We start from the raw sequence: 26182 nt of genomic DNA, 5'->3' as shown, positions 1-26182 counted from the left end.
GTAAGGTGCCATTGCAAAATGAATAAATCTTGGGTTTGTTACATTCAGTTTTACAGCATTAAAACATCTATGACAACTGAAAAAATAAAGCTCAGTACTTTGCAGATTTCATCTATTGTGGGTTATTTTTTAGAATGTAACTCCTTCAATTAACGAGTTGAGCACTGTATATGCTTGTCTTTGAACAGTCACATACCTTTTCGCCATGACTAACCCAATCCTGATGCACACCTCTCAAAAATTGTAACTACACATTGCAACGAAGCGTAGCACAAGCTATGTGATTAGTCAGCTTGGTAGCATTGATGACTGTAAGCGGGCCAAGGGAGAGCAGACAATCCAAAGGCACAAGTATTTAACAAGGTTCAAGTCCTATAGTGGAGCTCCAAATATTATATTTCCGGTGTTAACAAAACACCCGCGAAGAAACTCAACACAGAGGAACATAGAAACCTCACTGCCAGCTTGCACTTTGGAAATGTTGTTATCAGAGCAACACAGACAGATTGCTGAAATATAAATGAATGGCTAGGTGTGAGGCATACATCGTGGGTTACGGTGATTGCTCGACGCAGAAGTATAATTCAGTCTCTAAACATCAGTGCTTCACATCAGGCTGCAGATAAGCCTGCTGGGCGTTAATCTGTGATAACCTCCTGTATGTACTTGAACCCCTTACTTATTATATGGCTCTTTAGGATAGTCTATTCTGATTGGTAAGTCACAATATTCCACATTTTTTCTTTCACAGAAAACATCCATTAAATAACGCAGACTCATTGTGGAACTTCAAATCACCTTGACCATCAGTGAATATATTCGCATCCATATATATATATATGCTAGTCTTCAAACAGTCACATACCCTTCGCCATGGGTTCCCATGATGCACTGCTTAGAAAAAAAAATTAACTGCATATTGTGATGTGCATAACACAAGCTCTGCGATTGGTCAGCTTTATAGCATTGATGAGTGTGGGTGAGGCTGAGGAGCTAGCTGAAGAGCACCAGATGGAGACTTTTGTTTTGTGTTTACAGTGCATCTGGAAAGTAATCATAATGGTTGACTTTTTCCAAATTTCTTTGTTACAGCCTTATTTCAAAATGGATTCAATTAAATTATTTCCTCAATTCTACACACATTACCCCATAATGACAATTTGAAAAGATTTTTTGAAATTGTTGCAAATTTAAAAAATATTAAAAACATGAAAATCATATGTACAGAAGTATTCACAGCCTTTGCTCAATATTTTGTTGATGAACCTTTGGCAGCAATTACAGCCTCAAGTTTTTTTGAATATGATGCCACAAGCTTGGCACACCTGTCTTTGGGAATTTTTGCCCATTCCTCTTTGCAGTACCTCTCAAGCTCTATCACGTTGGATGGGAAGCAACAGTGTACAGCCATTTTTAGATCTCTCCAGAGTTGTTTAATAGGATTTAGGTCAGGACTCTGGCTGGGCCACTTAAGGACATTCACTAAGTTGTTGTAAAGCCACTCCATTGATATTTTGGTGGTGTGCTTTGAGTCATTGTCCTACTGGAAACGTCGCCCTAGTTTGAGGTCAAGAGCACTCTGAAGCAGGTATTCATTCAGGATGTCTCTGTACAATGCTGCATTCATCTTTCCCTCTATCCTGACTAGTCATCCAGATCCTGCTGCTGAAAAACATCCCCACAGCATGATGCTGCCACCACCATGCTTCACTGTAGGGATGATATTAGTCTGGTGATGAGCGGTGCCTGCTTTTCTCCGGGCTGGGAGTGGCTTTCGTCTGGCTACTCTACCATACAGGCCTGATTGGTGGATTGCTGCACAGATGGTTATCCTTCTATATGGTTTTCCTCTCTCCACAGAAGAATGCTGGAGCTCAGACAGAGTGACCATCGAGTTATTGATCACCATCCTGACTAAGGCACTTCTCCCCGATCACTCAGCTCAGAATCCTGGTGGTTACAAACATCTTCCACTTATGAGTGATGGAGGCTACTGTGCTTGTTGGAACTTTCAGAGGAGCAGACGTTTTTTTCTGTAACCTTCCCCAGTCTTGTGCCTTAAGACAATCCTGTCTCTGAGGTCTACAGACAATTCCCTTGTTTTCATGCTTGGTTTATGCTTTGACATGTACTGTCAACTCTGGGACCTTATATAGACGGGTGTATGTCTTTTCAAATCATGTCCAATCAACTGAATATACCACAGGTAAACTCCTATAAGTTGCTGAAACATCTCAAGAATGATCAAGGGAAACAGAATGTACTTGAGCTCAATTTAGAGCTTCACTGCAAAGGCTGTGAATACTTATGTACATGAGATTTTTTTCTGTTTTTTTTTGTAACAATTTCGAAAATATTTTTTCACATTGTCATTATGGTAATTATAGGAATCAATGAATTTAATAATTTTTTGAATAAGGCTGTAATATAAAAAAATTTGGAAAAAGTGAAGTGCCGATTCCCGCCTCTGAATAAGTGACTTTAAGCTACTTGCACAGTCAGTTAGCATTACAGGTGTTACCAGTGCGAACAAAACACTGGTGAAGAAACTCAACACAGAGGAACATAGAAAGCATATTGACACTTTTAAAACACTATCTGGCAGAGCAACACAAACGCAAGGCATAAATGCACATCTATGGGTTATGGCAATCACTTAACGCAGAGGAATAATATAGCCTTTATACTAACAGTGCTTTGCAGCCTGTCGGGTGTTATTCTGCGATAACAACTTCCTGGATGTACTTTATACTTATTACACGATTGTCTGTGATTTTTGATTCTGATGTTGTGACATTCCAAAGTATTTCTTTCAAAGATAGCATAAATAAACAAGTAAATAAATAAATTCTTAAATAAATAAATTTAAAAAAGTAAACAAGAAATAAATAAATCCATAAATAAGTAGATAAATAATAAATCAATTTTACTAAATATTAATTGGAGTTAGTTTTATTTAAACTAGAAACTAGTGATCTATTTAAACATTGTTCTTTTGCTAAATAACAGACTCATCTTGACTGTCAATGAATATGTTCATGTCCATATATTTACCTCCATATTTATATGTATCTGCTCGTCTTTATAATGCCATGGTTAGTGTATACTCCATCAGCCCTTGGTGTATCTGTCAGCTTTGCGAGAATTAATAAACTATTACAGCTCAGAACAATGTTTTGTCTAATTTGTATGTTTTGGGGCAGTTAGTTGTGTAAAAAGCAGGATAAAGGTAATCCAGATTGGTTGTTTTCACATAATAAAGCCCTTTAGTCTTGTTCAACAACCCTGTGCTTTATATAAGAATAAAAATAAAAATGCCTCTAGCTTGACCCACCAATAAGACTGGCGATTGGTGAAGTTAAAGTAAAACACAATGAGGTGGTGCACAAGCATAAAATGGACTACACAGGAATTGCAGAGCAAATAGGATTCAATGGCTAGTTTAATTAGAAATTGTTTGCGTAATTACACAAAAAGGTTTAGCAAACTTGCCGCTTTACAATTCTTAATGTAATCAATCAACATGGGAAGTTGGTTCTAACTATGAGTTATTTTTCCAACCCTGATAGAGTCCTGCCTTAAATGTGTAACATTTCCACCGCCATTATGTTTTATGTTGAATCGAATGTCATGTGTTTTAGGGAGCGTTCGTGGCGTGTCACAGACTGGTGTTGTCTGATCTGCGCACAGAGACATTGTGCCATGCAGGCGGGGAGGCGAAGGCGTATCTGTAACACCACTCCTATGAGCAGCACAAAGACAACACACACACACATGATGTCATCGCTCACGCTAAACACAAGCTCTTCCTTGTCCTCACATTCCTGATGTCGGACTGCTGTGCCTGCGTTGCAACATTCTCAAAGCATTACAGACTTTCTGAACCTTTTTAAAGGGACAGATCACCCAAAAATGAAACTTACGGACATTGAGTTTCTTCTGTTAAACAAATAAAACTAGCAGCCATTTGTATTTTTATAATTAGCCAAGTCTATGGCTACCACTTTCAAAAATTCTTCGAAATATCTTTCGTTTAACAAGAAAAAAGGGAGGATGGGCAAGAGATAGTTTCATTTTGGGTGAAATATCCCTTTAAATTTCGAGATTTCGTGTTTTAGCCACCATACTGTGTTTGTTTTTAGGACTTGTGTGTATTTATACTGAAAACATGGCTCATGTCTTTACATCCTTGTCTTTGCAGACTCACTCCAAAAATTGGATTCCCCTGGAGCGAAATCCGAAACATTTCCTTCAACGATAAGAAGTTTGTCATCAAGCCCATAGATAAAAAGGCTCCAGTAAGTGAAACTGCGATTGCCACACAAGACGCCTTCATTCCTCTCAGTCCCCGCCTGAAACGGAAAAACTGCTTTGACGAGAATGAAACTTGTTTTATTATAATCTGATATACAAACAAAGCTTTTATGTAAGATCTATGTTACAAATTGTAGGCATACAAAAATTATTTAAATGAATTCCTTTTGACTAGTTGAACATTTTTTTCTAATTGCAAAAATATGATAATAATAACAATAAAATATTAGCTTCTTATAGGGATAATTCTATTAAATGAAAATTCTGTCATCTTGTACTCATCCTCTCTTGTTCTAAAGCTGTTTGATTTTTCTTCTTTTACACAAAAGAACATCCTTTGAAGAAGGGTTGCTGGCACCCATGGACATCTATTGGAAATAATTTTTTCCTGTTATCAAAGTCAATGGGTACCAGCAAAGAACATTCTTTAAAGTATCTTCTTTTGTGTTCAAAAGAAGGAAGAAACGCAAAATGGTTTAAAACAACATGAGGGAGAATAAACCATGAGGTTATTTTCAATTTTTGGGTGAACTATAACTTATTTGGCATTTCCGTATTTTCTTAGATATTTTTATATTTATACAATAAAGTTACAGTAGCGTTATATAATGCAAGTCTAAGTAAGCAAACAAATAAAGTATAGAAATGACTAAGTAAATAAATAAGTACCAAACAAATATCAATCAATTAATTAATAAATCAATAAGTAAATAAAAACAAATAAGTAAAAAACTAATAAGAAAAAAATGCAAATAAATAAATAAACATAAGTAAATAAATACAAATAAATAAAATATAACAAATAATTAAATAATTAAGACAAATATTAAAAAATAACTAAAGCAAAATAAATCAACAAAAAGTTTATAAACAAGTCAATAAATCAATCAATAAATAAACAAATAAATCAACTAATAAGTACATAAAAAATCAACAAATAAAAAAAAGTAAAAAATTAAGTAAATAAATAAATAAATCAAATAAATAATTAAATCAACAAAAAAGTAAATAAGTAAATAAATCATCTTATAAGTAAATAAATAAATAACTAAATAAATCAACAAAAAAAAGTAAATAAATGAATCAAGAAATAAATAAATAATTCATCATAATAAATCAATAAATACGTAAATAAATCAACAAATAAGTAAATAAATATATCAACAAATAAGTAAATAAATGAATTAAATAAATCAACAAATAAGTAAATAAATTAATTAATTAACTAAGTAAATAAATAAGTAAATGATTAAATAAACAAATAAGTAAATAAATCAACTAATAAGTAAATAAATAAATAACTTAATAAATCAACAAAAAAGTAAATAAATGAATCAAGAAATAAATAAATAATTCATCATAAGTAAATAAATCAATAAATACGTAAATAAATCAACAAATAAGTAAATAAATAAATCAACAAATAAGTAAATAAATGAATTAAATAAATCAACAAATAAGTAAATAAATAAATTAATTAAATAAGTAAATAAATAAGTAAATGATTAAATAAACAAATAAGTAAATAAGTAAATAAATCAACTAATAAGTAAATAAATAACTTAATAAATCAACAAATAAGTAAATAAATAAATCAATTAATAAATTGATAAATCAACAAATGAAAAAATAAACAAATAAGTAAATAAATAAATCAACAAAAACAAATAAATTATTCAATCAACAAATAAGTGGATAAATAAGTAAATAAATCAACAAATAAGTAAAGAAATAATTCATTCAACAAATAAGTCAATAAATGACTAAATAAATCAACAAATGAGTAAATGAATATATAAATAAATAAATCAAATAAGTAAATAAATAAGTAAATAATTAAATCAATAAATAAGTAAATAAATCAACTAATAAGTAAATAAATAAATAACTAAATAAATTAATAAATCAACAAATAAGTAAATAAATAAATGAATTGAATAAATCAACAAATAAGTAAATAAATAAATAAATAAATCGTAAATAAATAAGTAAATAATTAAATCAACAAATAAGTAAATAAATCAACTAAGTAAATAAATAAATAAATCAACAAATAAGTAAATAAGTAAATCAACTAATAAATTGATAAATCAACACATAAATAAATCAACAAATAAGTAAATAAATAAATCAACAAAAAATAAATAAATTATTCGATCAACAAATAAGTAAAGAAATAATTTATTCAACAAATAAGTCAATAAATGACTAAATAAATCAACAATCGAGTAAATAAATATATAAATAAATAATTCCACAAATAAGATAATAAATAAATCAACAAATAAGTAAATAAATAAATCAACAAATTTGTAAATAATTAATCAAATCAACAAATAAGTGAATAAATAAGTAAAAAAATCAACAAATAAGTAAATAAATAAATATATAAATAAATAAATCAACAAATAAGTAAATAAATAAATCAACAAATAACTAAATAAATAATTAAATCAACAAATAAGTGAATAAATAAGTAAATCAACAAATAAGTAAATAAACAATTCAATCAACAAAAAAGTAAATAAATAAATAAGTTAACGAATCCACAAATAAGTAAATAAATAAATAAGTAAATAAATCAACAAATGAGTAAATAAATAAATAAATCAACAATTAAGTAAATAAATGGATGTATGGATGAATTAATGGATTATTTAATTGGAGTTAATATTGGTAATTCATTTTTAAATGTTTTTGCAGAATTATATGGATGGATGTATAGATCATTTATTTTATTTATTAATTTTTTATAATAAAATTGCTAAACGCTAAAAACATAACATTAAACAGTTAATCAGATACACTTTTTAGCTGAGAAATATTTTTTCTTCATTATTATAATTTTTTTAATAGTCTCAGATGTACAAAAAACAAACATATTTTGGCAGCATTAAGGATATGTAATAAAAAGAAAGATATGTTAGGGGAGATGAAGTACTAGTATGCATTAAATGTAAACTAAATTAGACTATTACAAAAATAATTTAAAAATAAATAAAAAATGTAAATAAAAACAAAAACTGAAAAAAAATCTGACAAGCTTATTCAAATTGTTAATATACACTAAAAAGTGTGCAAGTAATACTAAAGCAACACTGAAATTGTCCAATTTATAAAGATGGTTAATTTGTGCTAAGGATTGACTGTCTTTATTTCTAACACGCAAGCAGTAAATCAGTGTAATGTGTGCAGTTTGACATTAAAGAGTCTTTAGTTTTAGCCATGCTGTTTTGGCAGATAAAGACAGCAGTCCATCTCCTCTGACAGGCCTTGTATTATCTCTGACAGTCAGAGCCCATTCTGCAGCTTTTACACAACTTTTATTATAAAAATACACAAGAGCTATTAGCCTGATTCTGATTATTGAGCCCCTGTGTCTTCTTGTCCCTGCAGGATTTCGTGTTCTACGCTCCACGTTTGCGCATTAATAAGCGCATCCTTCAGCTGTGCATGGGGAACCACGAGCTGTACATGCGCCGCAGGAAGCCGGATACCATCGAGGTGCAGCAGATGAAAGCTCAGGCTCGAGAGGAGAAACAACAGAAACAGATGGAGAGGTGAGGATCAGTCTCCATGGCGATGTGACCACTGATGCTGGGTCATCTGCAGATGCTGCACTTTATAACACACACACACACACACACAAATATTTAAATTTATGTCTTTGCATTTTTTTATTATAGCTTTTTTGCATTTCATTTGCTTTTGCTTTTACTTTTTTTCATAGTTGTTTTGTTTGCCTTTTTGTTTTTTTATTTGTTTTTTTTATTTTATTTTGCTTTGTTTCAAGCCTTTTAGTTGTTTTTAAAAAAAGTTGTGTCTTGATTTTGCTTGTTTTTTGTTTTTTTTTGTATGGTTTTTGCTTATTTTTGGTCTTATTTTGATTTGATTTACTTTGTTGTATGCATCTATTTTGTTTTTTTTTATGTATAAATCTTTTTTATATGTTTTGCTTGTTTTTTGCTTGGATGTATTTTTAATTTTTAATTTCTTGTTTTTATTTTTTTTGCTTGGTTTTTGGTTGATGTATTTAGTTTTGATTTTGTTATCTGCACACACACACACACACACACACACACACACACACACACACAAATAAATAAATATAAAATAATAATAATAATAATAATAAACGATACCAAATTAGCTTCCTAAAGGGATACTTTTATTTTAAAAAAACAGTTTTGTCATTATTTACTCATCTTTGTTCTAAACCTGTTTGACTTTCCTTCGTTCTACACAAAAGAACATATTTTGAAGAATGCTGTTTGCTGGGACTTATGGACATCCATAGGAATAATTTTTTCGTGTAATCGAAGTTGATATAACTGTTTAAAACTGGGGTGTCCAAACTGGATGCTGCTGTTCTGGAGAGTTTAGCTTCAACCTTAATCTAACCCATCTGAACCAGCTAATCAAGCTCTATTAGAAATACTAGAAACTTCCTGGCAGGTATGTTGAAGCAAGTTAGAGCTAAACTTAGCACACCGGCCCTCCACGACAGAGTTTGGACACCCTTGATCAAGAATAAATTGAGGTTATTTTCTATTTTGGGGTGAACCATCCCTTATTTGGCTTTTTCAGATTTTTGGATATTTATATATTTATATATTAAATAAAGTTACAGTAGTGTTATATAGTGCAAGTCTAAATAAAAAATAAATTAGTGTAAGTAAACAAATTAAATAAAGTAAAAATACATTTTCATTTTACAGTAAAAGAATTGTCGATTTTTCTTTTCTTTCTTTTTTTTTCTTTTTTTTTTTAGTCAATTTTATATAATTATTTTTATTTTATTGTCTATTTATTTTGGCTTCTTTGAATTTTTGTTTGCACTTTTTTTATTTTCTTGTTTATTTATTTTTTATGCCTGTTGCTTGGATGTATTTGTTTTTTTGTATTTGTATATCGCTTTTTTTTTTTTTTTTTTGATTCTTGGTTTTAGTATTTTGTTTTGCTTTTGCATGGGTTGTTTTAATGTTTTATGGTGGTTTTGAGTTTATTTTCCTCTAGCTTGGCTTTTGTTCTGGTTTACTTTTTTTCTGGTTTTACTTATTACTTGTTTTATATATTTTTACAATTAATAATAGGGTTCAAATTGGTTCATGTTAGGTCTTGTACATTGAACATTACATTTATTACAGTATTTATTCATTTTTGTTAACAAAGTGTCCTAGGGATTTGTTTTGTGGTAGCTTAATAGGTTGCATTCAGTTTTTTAGGTATTTCTTTTAGGTAAAGAAAGAAAGAAAGAAAGAAAGAAAGAAAGAAAGAAAGAAAGAAAGAAAGAAAGAAAGAGAGAAAGAGAGAAAGAGAGAGAAAAAGATTTACTGCTTAACCCAAAAGTTATTTACTTTGATATTGACGCAGACCACCTTTAGCCTTGAGTGTGTTTTCATTTGTGCCATTTTTCAACCTTATGCAAGATCACATTTTCTCTGCATCAAAGGTAGCATTTTTGACAATAGAAGACTGCTCTGTAAGGTCAACAAAAGCACATACGACCCCATTCATGTACAAATGATGCGTGATGGTGAATCCTCCCGCAATCATTTTCACAGTGTGAGCTTGATGAATCTTGGATTAGTTGTCCTTAAATATTGTCGCAGGATGCATTTTCCTTTACAAGTTTTGTTTTTTCAACTAACAATGAAAATTGTCATCATTTACTCAAATCTTTTTGAGTTTCTTTCTTGTTTAACACAAAGGAAGATATGCTGTAGAGTACTGGAAAAGGGTAGCTATTAATTTTCATAGTATTTTGTGGATCTTAATGCTACAGGTTTCCATAATTTTTCAAAATATCTTGTTTAACAAAAGAAAGCAGTTAGTACAGTTTGAGGGTAAATCGAGGAGTAAAATTTTAAAGAACTATCCCTTTAAAATGTTAAAAGGCTGCACAATACATTGGTTACAACTAAAATAGCAAAAGCTTATCACTGCATTAATGATCCAGTCATAGACTTATGAGTACTAAGTCTCCTATCTCCTTAAAATACTTTGTTCCCCTATCCTCTCCAAAGTAGAAAAAGCAAGAGAAATAGGCTACAAATTGTTCATTTGATACTAGCTTATAGAGAAGGAGAGTTCTTCTCCTTAAAGAGCTGCGCTATAATTATCTCGAAATGCAGTTTATTTCAAGAAATCAAATTTTGATGGAATTTTGATACACTGCTTGTGATACATCACACATTCATGTACCTAAAAAAAAACTTGGCAATATAGATATTATTATAGATGGCGGCTGCGTTGACTGGTTGAAGCAGTGGACTGAAAGTGACCCATGCTTTCTATTATATTGTCTATGGAAAGTACGTCAAATGTATGGACACACACACACACACACAAACACACATCAAACAGCAACAGGGTAGAGGTGCTTCAGTCACTAAATCCAGTATTTAGGGGTTCTCAACTGTCTGCCAGATTCTGTTTTTATTTTATGCATTGTTTTTTTCAGTTATTTGTAGCTCAAATTACTGTATTGCAAATAGCTTTTTCTGAGGCGAAAAGTAGGGGAAAAAAATTTAACTTTTATGACAAACGAAAGTTTCAGAGGCAGTGTGTCAATACGATTCACACAACATGAGGTCGAATTTTTTTTTTTAGCTTGCGAAAATTACGAAAGAAAATTTAGCGTTCAGAGTGCAATAACCTTAAGACTGAAAGCTGTCAAAGCGAAACGAGACTGAATGAGAAATGAATATGAAGCGGCACAAAAGCAGCAGAGCTTTTATTATGCCACAATCCACCATGTCTGACTCCTCAAATAATGATCATGTGGAAAGACTAAATACATTTTATGTTTCTTTTTTTAAGGCTGCTCTGTGCATTTTAGTAAAATACACAACATATTACAGCCTCTTTGGTGTTTTTCTTTTTTCTATAAAACCGCAAATGAAGGGTGTATGACATTATTACCATAGACACAGGACACAGGTCATGTCTTCAGTTAAAATTGCTCCTTTCTCTGGATTTGAACATTCTTCAAAACATTTGGGACAATGCAAGTACGTACGTCAGCAAAATATATACAGTGCATATTCATAGTATTCATAGCGCTTCACTTTTTACACATTTTTTTATGTTACAGGCTTATTCACAGTGTGAAAAAAACATTTTGAAATTGTTGCAAATTTATTAAAAAATCAAATGTACTGTACATACTTGCCCATCTTGAACAAACATATGTTTATATTCTATTATTAATCATATATAAATCTGGTTACAAGTTTTGGTGCCAATTTTATTTTTCGGAAGTCATTGAATTACTAGCATCAGACTTTGACTTAGGAAAATGAGTTTTAGCGATTTATGGCGGCTAGCTTTGAGAGACTATTGTTATGTGCTTATACAGAGGTGTCCTGAGCAAACGTCACAGTGTGTCTCTTTGGTTGTGTGTGTGTGTGTTATCTGCAGAGCTCAGCTGGAGAACGAGAAGAAGAGACGAGAGGCCATCGAGAGAGAGAAGGAGCAAATGGAAAGAGAGAAAAAGGAGCTGATGATGCAACTCTACCAGTTCGAGGAGAGGACCAAAAAAGTAGAGAATGGTAAGTCTAACGGGACACCATATGCTTGATTTTGAGTAATTTCCTGTAAAATCGTAGACCTTTTTTTAATTGTATTTAATTTTTGAAAACATAATTAGTTTAATTTTATGTGAAATAGCACAAATATAAGATATAGATATCATAAAAATTATATCTTTGTAATTCCATATGGAAAGTGTGACTCATGAATGCAGATGTAAAGGCAGATATGCTTGCCTTGGTCTTTTCAGTTTATGTAACCTTTTAGCTTGTTATTTTATAAAGCAGAGACATTATACTTTGATCATGAGTGTTCGGGCTGACAAAAGCTTTGACTAGTAACACAAACACAAGCTGGTGTCATTCTGCACCTGTTAGCTCTTTCCGCTGTACGCATGTCATGTTTCTTTTGTTTTCAACACAGAGCATAGATGTTTTTATATCTTGAGACTAGGTTATGAATGTTTTTTTTTAAATTTCATTTAATAATAATTATTTTTTATTTATTGTTATTATAATTATTATTTTAATAGGTAAAGATATTCTTGTTGTTGTTGTTATTATTATTATTCAATTCACTTTGTGCTGAAATGACTGTAAATTTCGGTTTCAAAACTGAAAAATTCTGGATGCAATCGGCCAAAAAATGAAACCAAACATGTTTTACAATAGTTGTTTTTTTATTTAATTTAAATAATATTGTATTAACTAAATAAAAATAATTTTGTAAGAAGTTTGTAAGATGTTTCTCAAACCAACTAAAAAGTAATACTAAAATAAACACAATAACTACTTTGCTGATGTACCATGTCTTAGATGTTATGTAGCACCTGGAAATAGAGCCTCGGAAACAGCGCTGCGTATTACTGCGCAGCAAAGTTTCTTTATTATTACGCTGGAATCATAGATCCTAGCTCTACATTTTTCTTCAGTCTTACTACAAGATGCAACTACAAAAAAGTCAAGCTTTAAATGGGAAAATGGTCTTAACTTTTATTGCTTATTTTTGAGCGAGATGCTAATGGTCTAATCTAATTCAATGATCTATGCGAAGCTAAGCTTAAATTTGCTTCAGTCAGACCCGGAGATCGCCGGAAAGGATTCATATAAGAATGGTCAATATTTTATTGTTAAATTTAATACTTTTCTCTAAAGATGCTCAAATTTTTTCATGTCTCTCAATTGATACATATAAATTATCATCAAAATTATTGTTATCTATTTAAAAAAAAAAAAAAAAACAATAAATATAGTGACACAGGGCTGAAATTGTAGCTGTTTTGGTCACATATGCGCTGAAATTTTATCTATGCAACCTCAAAATATACCTGGGAGTATTTGTGTAAGTGCATAAAATTGTTGCAGTCGACCTGTTTTCACTGCAAAATATTCAACACATGCGCATATTTAGGAGAAATTCACTCAAAACCCACCTTTGCACCTGAAACACAAAACACAGTGCTCAGGATTAGTTTCAAACAGTTGACATGTCAACTTAATGCAGTAAACAAAGCCCACAATGCTTGTCTTGCTTTCAAGCTCTTCTTATTTTCCCACTGCTCTAGCACTGAACGCGAATGGATTGGTTAATATCAGCGGTCAATCACTCAGTCAACCTCATCTGCCTTCACAGTTGTAGCTCCCCGTCATCTGAAAATGTATAGTGCTGAAGATGAGAATGAAAACAAAACTGACACATTTTGTTTTAGAAACCACCTAAAGTTACAAATAATGGCATCAGACATCAGATCAATGATCATGTGGTGAATGTTAACCCACCATCTACTTTTTTTTGAAGAGACGATAAAAGACTTTCAGGGGGTTGAAGTCCGCTATGAAAATGACCATAGAATTCACTGTAAAATCTGTTGGACAGAGCATTTGCCACATCTAAACAATCAAACATGAGAGGTTCTGTTTAATCGACAGTATGCAAATTGTCACACCACCTACACTGTCGCTAATGTGCTTGCATTCACTAAGATTAAACTAATATTGCAGCTCATGAAAAGACCGATATTGCTATTAAGATGACATATGCAAATAAGTCATAAGTTAATAAGTATGTCAATAGGATCTGTGCAATATCAGACACCAGCCTTGAGAATAGCACACTTATTATCGTTAACCAAGTTTGTTAGTTTTGATTATTGTTGATTTCAAATGCACTAAATCTTTTAATATAAAACTTGTCATATTGGTGCTCATAATTGGTGGATGCAACAAAATTTTGGCTGGTGTAATAAAATTTTTAAAGTTAGAAGCACCAGTTCTACCAAGCAAAAAGGTTCAGTTGAGCCCTGGGATATAATTTGAGTAGATTAAAAAATAGTAAAAATCAGCTGTTTAGCTTTAGGAGAAATGAGTGTAAGATTTTTTGTGCTTCAGTCAGTGGGACTTTAATGAATAAAAGCTCATATTAACTGAACTTTCTCTTATTGGTGGCCCATGGAATAAAGCGTATGCAATGTTCGAAATGACACCAGGGTGTGTAAATGACAGATTTTGTTTTCATTTTTGGGTGGGACTTCGAATTGGACTAATTACAAGGACTGCTAAAACATAACTTGACATAAACATAACTGAACACTATTCATTAACATACCAGTTTTGTGACTGGAGAATTCGTCACTTTTCACTGCAAGGCCCCAACCTCACCATATTTATGTTGTATTGATGGTTGTTCTTTAAGTAAAAGTGTGTGTGTGTGTGTATGTGTTTGCAGAATTGCAGGAGCAGATGCAGAGGGCCATGCAGCTGCAGCACGAACGGAGACTGGCTGATGAAGAAGCCGCTAGACTGGAGGCCGAGCGACAGGCAGCACTGCTCGCCAAGGAGGAGCTGGCCCGTCAAGCACAAGATCAGCTCAAGAGTCAGGAGCAGCTGGTCAGAAATCAAACACTGTTTCTCACAAAAAATTACTTTGCTGTCAAAATAGCTCTCGCACATCAGTAATCCTCTCATTCATCTCTCAGGCTGCTGAGCTGGCAGAATACACTGCAAAAATTTCACTCCTTGAAGAAGCCAAAAAACGCAAGGAGGAAGAAGCTCAGACATGGCAGAACAAAGTAAGACCATATTTACATTCAAACGGTTATATCACCTTAAGATGTTTAGGTCCCACTTTAAATGTGACTCTGGACCACAAAGTCAGTCATAAGTGTCCGTTTATGGAAATGATCTTTCCGTCGATATACTTTTGTTTGGATGGAACAATGTTATTGGAGATACAATTACTGCAATCTGAATTACTCAAAGTACTGATAAATTTACTTTAAAATTTGCCCAAATTATTGACATTCTTAATACTTTTTGGCAAAAAGTATAACATTATCATCGATAACAGTTTATATTGTGGTCAAGGGTCAAATATTAACCCTAATATATATATATATATATATATACTTGAATAAAAATACAAATGCCAAAGTACTTTTTGGTTAACATTTTTGGTAATTCTATAATTTGGTAAATGTATAATTTCATTATTTAATGCATAACGTAGGTTAGCTTATTCATGAAGTGTGTTTAATTGATCTGGAGCTGTTCATAAGATTTTACTTGTAAATTCTAAACAATGCAAAATTTTTTTTGTACATTGGTCACACTTTAGGTTTCATTAGTTAATGTATTTTACTGAAATAAGCTAATAATGAACAACAAAAAGCATTTTTAATCATAGTTTAACATCTGTTAATGTATTATTAAAATCCAGATTCATGCTTGTCAACATTAGTTAATGCACTATGAGTTAACATGAACTAACTTCCCTCGTGAGCAGGGCCTAAATGACTATTTTATTTTGTTGGTTTTACAATGGAATCGAAACTAAAAATCCATAAGGTTCTAAATTAGAATCAGAATTGATAAAATTCTAACGATACCCAAGCCTACATTTGATTCATTTAATAACTTTGATGCAGCAAGAATGTTTTACAGTGTACAGGGGTGTTTAATGCTTGATTCTGATTGGCTGGAGATTATTATAATGTGTGCTATTATTTCCAGATAAATGCACAGCTAATGTAGTTCCTGGCTGGTTTTGATCACATTAGATATGCAGTGTTCAGCATATACAAGTACACCCCTTACAAATCTATCTTTTAAATTACTAATGGAAAACTATACAATATTATATTTGTGCATATACATTAGATTAGTCGGTATTAAAGCCAAATCTAAGGGCTTATCGAACAAAATAACTTATGATAATGGTCCAACTAAACTATTATATTTATTAGTAGATATAATATTTATTAATAGATATAATATAATTTTACAGCCTGTAACTTTCAAAAATCACATAAAAACAAAAGACTTTGAATAAAATGTGTAAGTAACAAGAGCTACACAGAGGAGCTGTTTGGTCCTGACAAATATCTTAAAAGATAACATTTGAACAGTGTGTTTAGGTGTGGTAACTGTAGTAGAAGCACAATAATCACTTCAGTCTGTTGAATTATTAGAATGCATTGCACACTCAAGGTTTAACAATGCCTCACCACCTTGACATGGCTTAACTTAGCTCAACTCAACAGCCTATCATCAATTATTCCTTCATTAATCAGAGTTAACTTTTATGTGCTTGCATTTTAAAGTGAGACTGATGGTTGGGACCTTCTAAAACCTCTCTGTAGCTATGTTTCCATCCACCTATTTTCATGCATATTTTGGATAAGCACATAAAAATCAGTTGATAAATACACCAAAAATATGCATAAAACATATGCACAACTGAGTAGGATAAACTTTTTATTTGATAAGAAAAGATTGCATAAACTATTGTAAAACATCTGAAGTCTTGTTTTGGTCATTCTAAAACGCCCGAACCGTTTCAGTATTAGTGTTATTGAATTATTAATGACCCTCAGAACTGTCAAGGGTGCCTTTGCTCAGAGTCTCACACCTTCAAACGCCACCATGCATTCAATGCGTGTCTGCATACTCTTCTGAGGCGCAAGTCATTTATTAAATAAATAAAAGATTGACACCGCTTCTCCTACTGCAGCAAATAGTTTTTTTACAGTTGATATTTGGCACCAGTCTATCAAAAAGTGATGATTTTGTTCGCTTTGACTCGTTGGATGGAAACTGTGCTTTATTCGCATGTCTTTTTATGTGAAATTTCTAATTTTGCAAGTAATTCACATTTTTGGATAGAACCATAGCTTGTGTAACCATACGTTGGTGCATTCTTCAACAATTACTCGAGTGAGTCTGATCTTTGTGATATTTCAGGCACAATTAGCTCAAGATGACCTGATAAAGACGCGTCAGGAGCTTCACAATGTGATGACGGCGCCACCTCTTCCTCCTCCACCACCTGCATACGACCATGATGAAAATGATCTCGATGATGGAGAGGAGAGCAATGGCAGCTACACCGCAGACCTGCAGACGGGAGGATTCAATGACCACCGCCTGGAGGAAGAGCGAATCACTGAGGCCGAGAAGAACGAACGAGTTCAGAAACAACTGCTGGTGAGTATCAACTCTGGGAAACTAATGTTCTGGGATTTGAACCTACGCCAGGGGAGGACACCTTTCTGCTGGCTCCTGTTCCTTCACCTGTCTGTTCATTTGAGATAATCCCGAACATTTTAATCAAGGATGTAGTTAAACTCTGCAGAGTGGTACCTCTATTTTCGGATTAGTACCGTTCTGACTCCAGTGTTTCTTAAGTCGCCTTAGTTATTGATCAGGATCTGCTGTCCTGCATAGTTCAGCCTTAACGAAACACTCTACTTGTTTTGGAAATTGCCTCATTTTAACACGCTTCAACAATCTCCAGGTCTCACTTTTAGCTTAGCTTAGCATAATTTATTCAATCGGATTAGACCATTTGCATCTTGCTTTTAAAAGACCAAACAGTTTTAATAGATTTCCTAGTTAAAGCTCGACTTTTCTGTAGTTACATTGGGCACTAGTACTGATGGAGAATTGAAAGTTATTTTCTAGGTTCATGGAATTCAGCCGTACAATGGCTGAAGTAGGTGCACTTAAAAATCGCTCAGCCTGGAGATCAGTTGAATAGATTCAGAAATGGTCAAATTTAACTATTTAACTCTACCTGTAGGTGACTTGTAAAATGAGCCTAATTCCCCCTAAAAAGTGTAGTAATAGCACAGGTTCTAGCCAGCTAATGAAGGTCTGCAGAATTACTAAACTGCTACAGGTAGGCAAGTCTGAGCAAGGTTGTAGATAAACTCTGCTGGCAAGTGTATCCCAAGTCTTGAGAAGGAAGGTCTGAGTTAATATCTGCAAGTCTACCTTCCTGCGCAGTTTCATTCTTTGAGGTAAATCTAGTACCTTTAACACCACTAAGAAATGTTAAATTACCAGTTATGTTAGAGTCTAAGCTAACATGTCCCTTTTAAGCTAGTTTTCCATAACTTAGTGACAATCTGGTCCTTATCAGTCAGCTCCAAGAGATCTAGAAGGCCTTGAAGTCTGCATGAAATTAAAGTTTGCTGTTTATTATGCTAGTTCAGAGTTTCTCAACCACGTTCCTGGAGGACCACCAGCTCTGCACATTTTCCTTGTGTTCTAGCAGAGACTGAAAGAGATGTAATGGGTGTGACAGACAAAGGAGACATATAAAATATGCAATGCTGGTGGTCCTCCAGGAGCATAGTTGAGAAACGCTGTGCTAGTTCACCCTAATGGTTAGTTCGGTACCTGTCCGGTTCAAAAGCCCCTTATATTTAGCTAGTTTGTTTCCAACTGCCATGTAAAAATAAATGATGAAACCAACTAAAGAAACAGAGGAAGTAATAAAGCATGGCTCCAGTGTTGTCTTCTATCACTGGAGTTGTAAATTGTGAATGAATACAATGTCAAAAGTAAATCAGCAGATGTACTGCTCCTCTTTTATAAGCCTATAGTGATGCTTTGTTGATGGTATTATCGAGCCCCAGGAATGTCTACAAATATGCTCTATTTTGGTTCACCAGGTTGTGCCGTGTGATTCCTGTGAAACCGCCAACAAATCTTTGTTGGTCCTGGACAACACTTATCAACCAGATTTTGGAAATAGGATTAGGCTTAGGCTTAAGGCTGGGGTTGGGGCTTGCCTTTAAACCTATAACCTATAAACCTATCCCTCTGTCTTTAGGGGCAGTTAGCAGTTGGGGTTAAGAATGGTCAATGTGATTTTGCAAAGTAGATCCCTTTTCTGAAGTAACCATCAGTCCTGAAGCTACACTGTCGACAAACAAATAAACCCCCAAACATAAACCGCTCCTAACACAAGTTAAAGAGAAACTGTAGATTAGGCAAAATGTTATTAACTGCATAGTCTCAGCCTCAGAAGTGAAGTCCACATATCATCAGCTGAACAAATAGTTGAGGCACATAGAATTAAAAGCTCATCAGTAGATTGAAAGTCACCAAATGATTGGAGGAATTCTGCTCAAATTCAGAGAGATTTCGGAGTCTGGAAAGATACAGACACAAGCATCACTAATGTCCTCACGTTTTCTCCTTCACAGGCTCTGACCTCAGAATTGGCCCAAGCTCGAGACGACACCAAGAAGACTCAGAACGACCTGCTGCACACAGAGAACGTGCGCGCTGGCCGAGACAAGTACAAAACTCTCCGGCAGATCCGCCAGGGTAACACCAAACAGAGAATCGACGAGTTCGAGGCCTTATAAAACCATCTGGACCGGGAAACTTTGGGAGGGAGGGGAAAGAAGGCATCTCAAAGCCCTTGTCCGTTTTCTTACTATCCCTTACGTCTGAGTGGTCAATGCAAGAGGCACTTCCTGTGTACAAAACACCACACGCACATACACACATATATACACACGCACACATATATACACACGCACACATGCGACAATGCAACTGATTTAGTATGACCACTGGTTCAACACACACTAAATTATTGAAAAACCAAAACGACGCACAGGATTTTACAGTCAACATACTGAAGCACACATAGGATGTTTACTTTTTAATCCCAGTAGCGCTTTACAGTAAGGTTCTATACTGTACCGGTACATTTATTTAACGGCTGATCAGTCTTGGCTTGTAATGCATGATTCAAATAAGCAAATCTGAATGAGAGCACAATCAATTAATTATGTAGCAATTAAAAACAAGCCAAGATTAGTTAATTAATTAATTAAAAAAAACATATGGAGCCTTATTGTAAAATGTTACCAGTTTCACCAAAGCACACCACTGACTTTTATTTAATAATTTTTTTGTCACTGAATGTACTGGAATAAATCCGCTTTTGCCATTTACAAACAATATGAAGCTACCGAATATTTAAACACGTGCCAACAATGCATCCCCCCTTTTTTGTTAGTTAATTATGTGTAGTAATTTAATAATTAGCCAAATTATAATTTTGAAATTTGTTCGGGTTGTAATAAGGGTCTTTTTTTTCCTTTCTTGTTAATGATCCACTCAGCAAAAAGGGCTCGGCAGTATGATCATCCTTTTATGTCGTCGTCTTCTATATTAAAAGTCTTTCATTCATGTTGAATATGGCTTGGGCCAGAATATTTGTTATAGTGTTTATTTATTTCTGTCTTTTGGGTTATTTAAGGTTTATTTTGGGGGTAGATGATGTACTTCTTTATTAATGATAGTACAGGTTGTTTATTGATTCTGTGCTGACTCAAATGATGATGATTGATACGTTCATTCCCAAATCTCATGTTACTTATTTGATGAGCGTCATTTGTAAGGTAGCATTTTATACATATACGCTCACACACACTTGTTTATATATAGAGCGTGTGTGAATGGATTACATTCATATGCATGGTATATCATTGCATTAGAGGCTAAACTGATTTTATATGACTTTGAAATGAACTAGTTACTGAATGTTTATCGCCATGACAGTGGGAAGAAGGAAGAGCTGCATTTGTTTCATAATTGTAATGAGTCTGAATGTGATTTAAAGGGATAGTTCACACAAAAATTTAATTTGACTCTTTCAATAGTACTAAACCTGACTTGAACACCAAAGAAGATATTTTAAAGAATTCTGAAAACCTATAACTATTGACTTCCATTGTAGGAAAAAAATACTATGGTTGTCAGTGGTTACAGGTTTATAGCATTCTTCAAAATATTTTTTCAGAAGATTTGAAACCTCTGTGATTCAATTTATTTTTGGTTGAACTCCCTTTAAAGTGATTCTCGCTGTCATGCTAGCAGCTCTTTATATTTAAAAAAATTAGCATAAATCATGTAGTGTTAAGACACCTTTACTCTGGTTTTTGGGTTGGAGAAGTCCTATATTTGGTCCCACCAGACGTTCAGATTATTTTACGTGACATGCAAATGGGCACAATTTAGTCAGTTGTTTCTATGATGCCTGTAACCATTTGGTGCCACTTTCATAAAGTATTTTTGTTGCATCATCTTTTTGTTCTCTGTGGCAAGTTTGTACAAAGGCTGTAGGTCGCCCGTGTATTCGTTTCCTCCGAAATGTTACTGAATCACTGTTAATTCATTAATTGATCTCTTCTGTTAGAACGAGCGGTTTTAATCACTCGCAGCACTTTAAGCGCTTGTGTTTGATATATTATTTTGATAGGATCCATACACAGATAAGCTTACATTATGGCCCGACCAGCCTGTAGCATTGCTTTTAACCCTGGGTTATGAAGCTACTAACCTAGAGAGAAAGTTATTAAACCTTGGGTTACGCAACCTGCAGTGTGAAATGCCTGTATGTGTATAATATGATTATTATTATCATCATATAAACCTGTAGTGATGTAACTGAAGTATCATCAAGCTTCACGACAACTGGAGTTATTTATTTTCCCCTAAAAGGTGTTTATTAAATTAGAAATAAAGATTTATGATGATGAGCTGTGGGTGACTTATTAAATAGCAGTAATATGATGGCAGATACTTCGTTTACATTATTAAATAATACAAATATATAAAACCATATTTGTTAAATAACATAAAACAATTTATAAAGCGGTTCTTAACTGACAAAGTCCTGTTTGTCAGGAGTGTGGCTGTGTTCCAGTTCACTTTTAAACACACTCGCTAACTTCCCTTCACATTTTCCCTTAGGGCAGTGGTCTCAAACTCAATTCCTGGAGTTCCACAGCTCTGCAGATTTTAGCTCCAACCATCTCCAACTCACACCTGCGCAATCTCAAGTAGTATTTGGATTAGCCGTGTTTGATTTGGGTTGGAGGCAGCACGGTAGCGCAGTGGGTAGCATGATCACCTCACAGCAAGAAGGTCACTGGTTTGAGTCTCAGCTGGATCAGTTGGCATTTCTTCCCGTGTTCATGTGGGTTTCCTCCAGGTTCTCCGGTTTTTCCCATGAGTCCAAAGACATATATGTGAATATGCGGTATATGTGAACTAGATAAGCTAAAATTGTCCTTAGTGTATGTGTGAATGAGTGTGGATGGATGTTTCCCAGTAATTGGTTGCAGCTGGAAGGGCATCCGCTGCGTAAAACATATGCTGGATAAGTTGGTGGTTCATTCCACTGTGGCAACCCCAAATTAATAAAGGGACTAAGCTGATAAGAAAATGAAAGAATGATTAGGGTTGGAGAAAATGTGACAAGCTTCGGCCCTCCATGAATTCAATTCTAGACCTATTCCTAGGCTTAGGGGAATCTCCACTGCACCGGTGTCCTGGAGAGTTTCGTTCCAACCTTAAACACACCTGATCCAGCTGATCAAGCTTTTATTAGATGTACTAGAAACTTCCTGGGAGGTGTGTTGAAGCAAGTTGGAGCTAAACTCAGCAGGACACCGGCCCTCCAGGACAGAGTTGCCAGAGTCCACCTGCAAGGATGTGTCTAGAATACCTAGTAAGAGCTTGATTAGCTAGCCCAGGTGTGTATGATTGGGGTTGGAAATAAACTTTGCTGGACACCGGCCCTCCAGGACCAAGTCTGGACATCCCTTACTTATACAATGCAATTGTAATGTCATAAGTGTGTAGTTCCTAAGTGCTCAAGGGTTTTGGGCATTCCATTTAAACCCATTCAGATGTTCTGCTAGCAATGACACTTGTGTGATGTAATCAATGGCGGACATTGGAGGGAACGGGACTTAGGGAAGTTAGCAAGTCAAGAGTATGAATAAAAACTGGAATGCAGTCTGTGTCGGGGTCTGTGGGTTGATGGGAAGGATCTCAGTCTTCTTCGTCATGACCTCATGTTTGCACTACTTGTAGCTGAAGATTGAATTCCTGCCAAACTCCCGGCATCCGCTGGAGATGCTGCCAAGAGGACTCTGAAGAAACAAGGAGATGGAGTCACTTACAAGCCCATATTTGGGTTGACATTATATCATTATATATTCATTTTGGAAAAGTCTGTTGGTGCTCATTTATACAGTAAATGCAATGCTGATGTCAGAAATTGGTTATGGTATCTCAATATCCGTCATGATTATTTTTGTAATCATTACTATTATGGTAATTAGGGTTGCACAATATTGGAAAAACAACTGACATTGCGATATTTTGTATTTCTGCAATGTATAATGCAGTATAAATATAATTTCACGATATGAGTAAGAATTCACAATACACACACACACACACACACACACAACTACTGAGAGTCTAAACACTGAAGAGCAATTCATCGATACGCAGCTCTACTGATCCTAAACCATGCAAGCCAGTGTATATATGTATGTATATATATATATATATATATATATATATATATATATATATATATATGTACATATATACATGTACATATATATATATTTATATATATATACACATATATACATATACATATATACACTGGCTTGCATGGTTTAGGATCAGTAGAGCTGCGTATCGATGAATTGCTCTTCAGTGTTTAGACTCTCAGTAGTGATTATTAAACCACACTGAACTGAGCTAAACTGAACTGAACTTAAACTCTGAAAACTGAACTACATAGTTTCAATTTACTATGATCTTTTATGTGAAGCTGCTTTGACACAATCTACATTGTAAAAGCACTATACAAATAAGGATGAATTGAATTGAACTCTGCTGCAAATGTCCCGAGTTGGAATCCCGACTTGTAGAAATACTATGAAATAATGACTTGTATTTGAATGATTTTACTTTTTATTTTTATAACCAAAACAAGATATTAATTCGCAAAGTATTTATTCAGATGTCAGACCAATGCTAAAACAAAACACGTTAGAAGAACTGAGCATTTAAAAACGAATATATTGCTGCATCACCTTTGATTCAAACCCATTATCTTGGTATGCTAGTCTGGAACTGCTTCATTAAATCACTTGAAACCTCGACTCAACAATATGGGGTATAATTTGTCAAATGCTTAACTGTATCTTTGCTCAAGCTGTTCCATAGAAATACATTAAAATGACCGCTAGGAGTCACTGAAGAGACGTTTGAAGCTTAGACTTGCTTTCGACTGCTTTAGTGTTTCCTGAAGTCTCGCTTTGCCCACCACTAGGCTAATGTACCAAAAGTTTTTTTTTTTTTTTTTCGGTACATTAATGTATTTCCAACTGAAATAGATTACTGAGTAGAGGCCAGGGCTTTATTTTGTTCATTATTCTTACATAGCAAACTTATGGTAAAAGGGACATGGTTAAAATACATGTAAAGACGTCAATGTTTATGTACAAAGTTTATTTTGCAAAATGTACTATGTTGATTTTGCTAGCGCACATTGTTATTCCTTAGGTGAACAATGGCCTGCACAGCTAGTGTTACTATAGTGTAACTATAATCAGTAAAGTACACTTAAACATCCATTTGGTTGTTATAGCATAAAAAGATGAAAGACCATTTAAACACAAACACCATCATTAGCAGCAGGCTAGCATAGAAACTTCATTGAAGAAACGGGGGTAAAATTAATTTCCATATTTTAAAGACATGGCGCAGAAAAATATATTTTAGTGCAGTGCTTCTTGTTTGTTCTGATACCCACTTTATATCGTATCTCAGATCAGTGAATTTTCAGTAAATTTTTCAATTAAATCATCATCTTAAACGCAGCGATTTTGTACGGAATAAAAAATTTACCGGAAACCCTGGGGCTGGCCGACTGAAACTAAAAGTCTGTGCTCATATACCGTATTATCTGTGCAAGTTAATCCACTGAAAACATTGTTTTGTTAATCTTGATGTCAGTTTGATTTCTTAATCTACAATATTTTTAACTGCACCCCTTTTACCGTTGTTTTTCTAGGAGTGAATGATGCACAAAAAGAAGTATATTCATATACTGGAATAAAAACGTCTGGTTTACATGGACTTTAAGAATATTGTGGCTAAGGCATCAAACTGATGTCGTTAGAGAAGGACCGACCACCTCACCAATAGTAGAAGCAAATGCTTTATTGAAGATTACCAAAACTAGCATTCTTTTTCAGTGGATTTTCACTTGACTTGAACAACTTTTTTTCTGAACTTTGTGAGGGTTGTGTTAAGGGTAGGGCTAGGAAAAAGGACAGATTATACTGTTTGAATAAATAAAAAGTCCCTATAAAACCACATAAACAAGTATGCTAGTGAGTGTATGACTATCTGACTCAAGTATGGAGGAAGCTTTTTATGACCGAAGTCATTAAGTTCCAGCCACTCCTACATATCATTGAAACGGGTTATCAGTCATTGACATGTAGGCTACATAAGCTTGGAGCCAAAAAGTAGGTCAAATGGCTAGCCAAGTTGTGTCTCCTGTCTGCTATTATAATATGCAGTGGTGGAAAGAGTACTGAAAAATCATACTCAAGTAAAAGTACCATTACTTGCCTAAAAATGTAGTGCAAGTAGAGTAAAAGTATCTGTTGTAAATATTACTCAAAGTATGAGTAAAAAGTAGACCTTTCAAAAGTACTCAGTGAGTATTACGCTGTAAGAAGCTGATGCATGTACATGTAATTTGTTCATGTGTGTGTGAACGTAACATTCAGTAGTGCATTTACTTATTGCCCAGCAGGCACGCTACATCATAAGACATTAATACTAGGTTAGATTTAGGTCGTGATGTCAGATGACAAAAATTCAGTGGCTAGCCAGTGTCTAAGGACATTATTTTGGTCCAATAATGACATTAAATGACAATGTTTAGTCGATTTTAGGTTGTTAGAAAGTGACCAAAATCCAACGTCAAGCCAACATCTTACTTCAACATCATATTGACGTTAAATTCTGACATTTATTCATCAGGTTTGGCAACTAAAATCGAACATTTGATAGACGTCTTAGTGGTAACATCCACACAACGTCAAGCTGTAACATCATTACACGTTGATATTTTGTTGGTTTAAGGTTGGACATTGACGTTGGCCTGACGTTGAGTTCTGACGTTTACCCGATATTCATTTCCAAAC

At 33.8% G+C, this 26182-nt stretch overlaps 3 protein-coding genes across 7 annotated transcripts in view; 2 read left to right on the top strand and 1 right to left on the bottom strand.

The window, feature by feature from the left end:
* The window catches only part of ezrb (ezrin b), a 58660-nt gene extending 37426 nt beyond the window's left edge, over nucleotides 1–21234 (top strand). For 3 of the 4 annotated variants that reach the window (XM_087297303.1, XM_087297305.1, XM_087297304.1), the window contains exons 8-14: nucleotides 4202–4298; nucleotides 7711–7874; nucleotides 11737–11867; nucleotides 14572–14732; nucleotides 14822–14914; nucleotides 17085–17327; nucleotides 19337–21234. In XM_087297303.1, coding sequence (XP_087153429.1) covers nucleotides 4202–4298; nucleotides 7711–7874; nucleotides 11737–11867; nucleotides 14572–14732; nucleotides 14822–14914; nucleotides 17085–17327; nucleotides 19337–19501 — 1054 coding nt within the window. In that variant the 3' untranslated portion in view covers nucleotides 19502–21234. The remainder of the gene's footprint in view (nucleotides 1–4201; nucleotides 4299–7710; nucleotides 7875–11736; nucleotides 11868–14571; nucleotides 14733–14821; nucleotides 14915–17084; nucleotides 17328–19336) is intronic. The other variant, NM_001030285.2, reaches the window with a different exon arrangement.
* Nucleotides 1–26182, top strand: part of LOC137488715 (uncharacterized) — a 731364-nt gene that overhangs the window by 346629 nt on the left and 358553 nt on the right. The window lies entirely within an intron of this gene.
* The window catches only part of sytl3 (synaptotagmin-like 3), a 46263-nt gene continuing 41161 nt past the window's right edge, over nucleotides 21081–26182 (bottom strand). For both annotated transcript variants that reach the window (XM_087298060.1, XM_087298059.1), the window contains exon 18: nucleotides 21081–23089. In XM_087298060.1, coding sequence (XP_087154186.1) covers nucleotides 23010–23089 — 80 coding nt within the window. In that variant the 3' untranslated portion in view covers nucleotides 21081–23009. The remainder of the gene's footprint in view (nucleotides 23090–26182) is intronic.

Source organism: Danio rerio, chromosome 20 (assembly GCF_052040795.2).
Source record: "Danio rerio strain M-AB ecotype USA chromosome 20, GRCz13ab, whole genome shotgun sequence".
Classification (NCBI taxonomy): domain Eukaryota; kingdom Metazoa; phylum Chordata; class Actinopteri; order Cypriniformes; family Danionidae; genus Danio; species Danio rerio.
The sequence above is the reverse complement of the archived record's forward strand: the minus strand, read 5'-3'. Positions and strand labels throughout refer to the sequence as shown.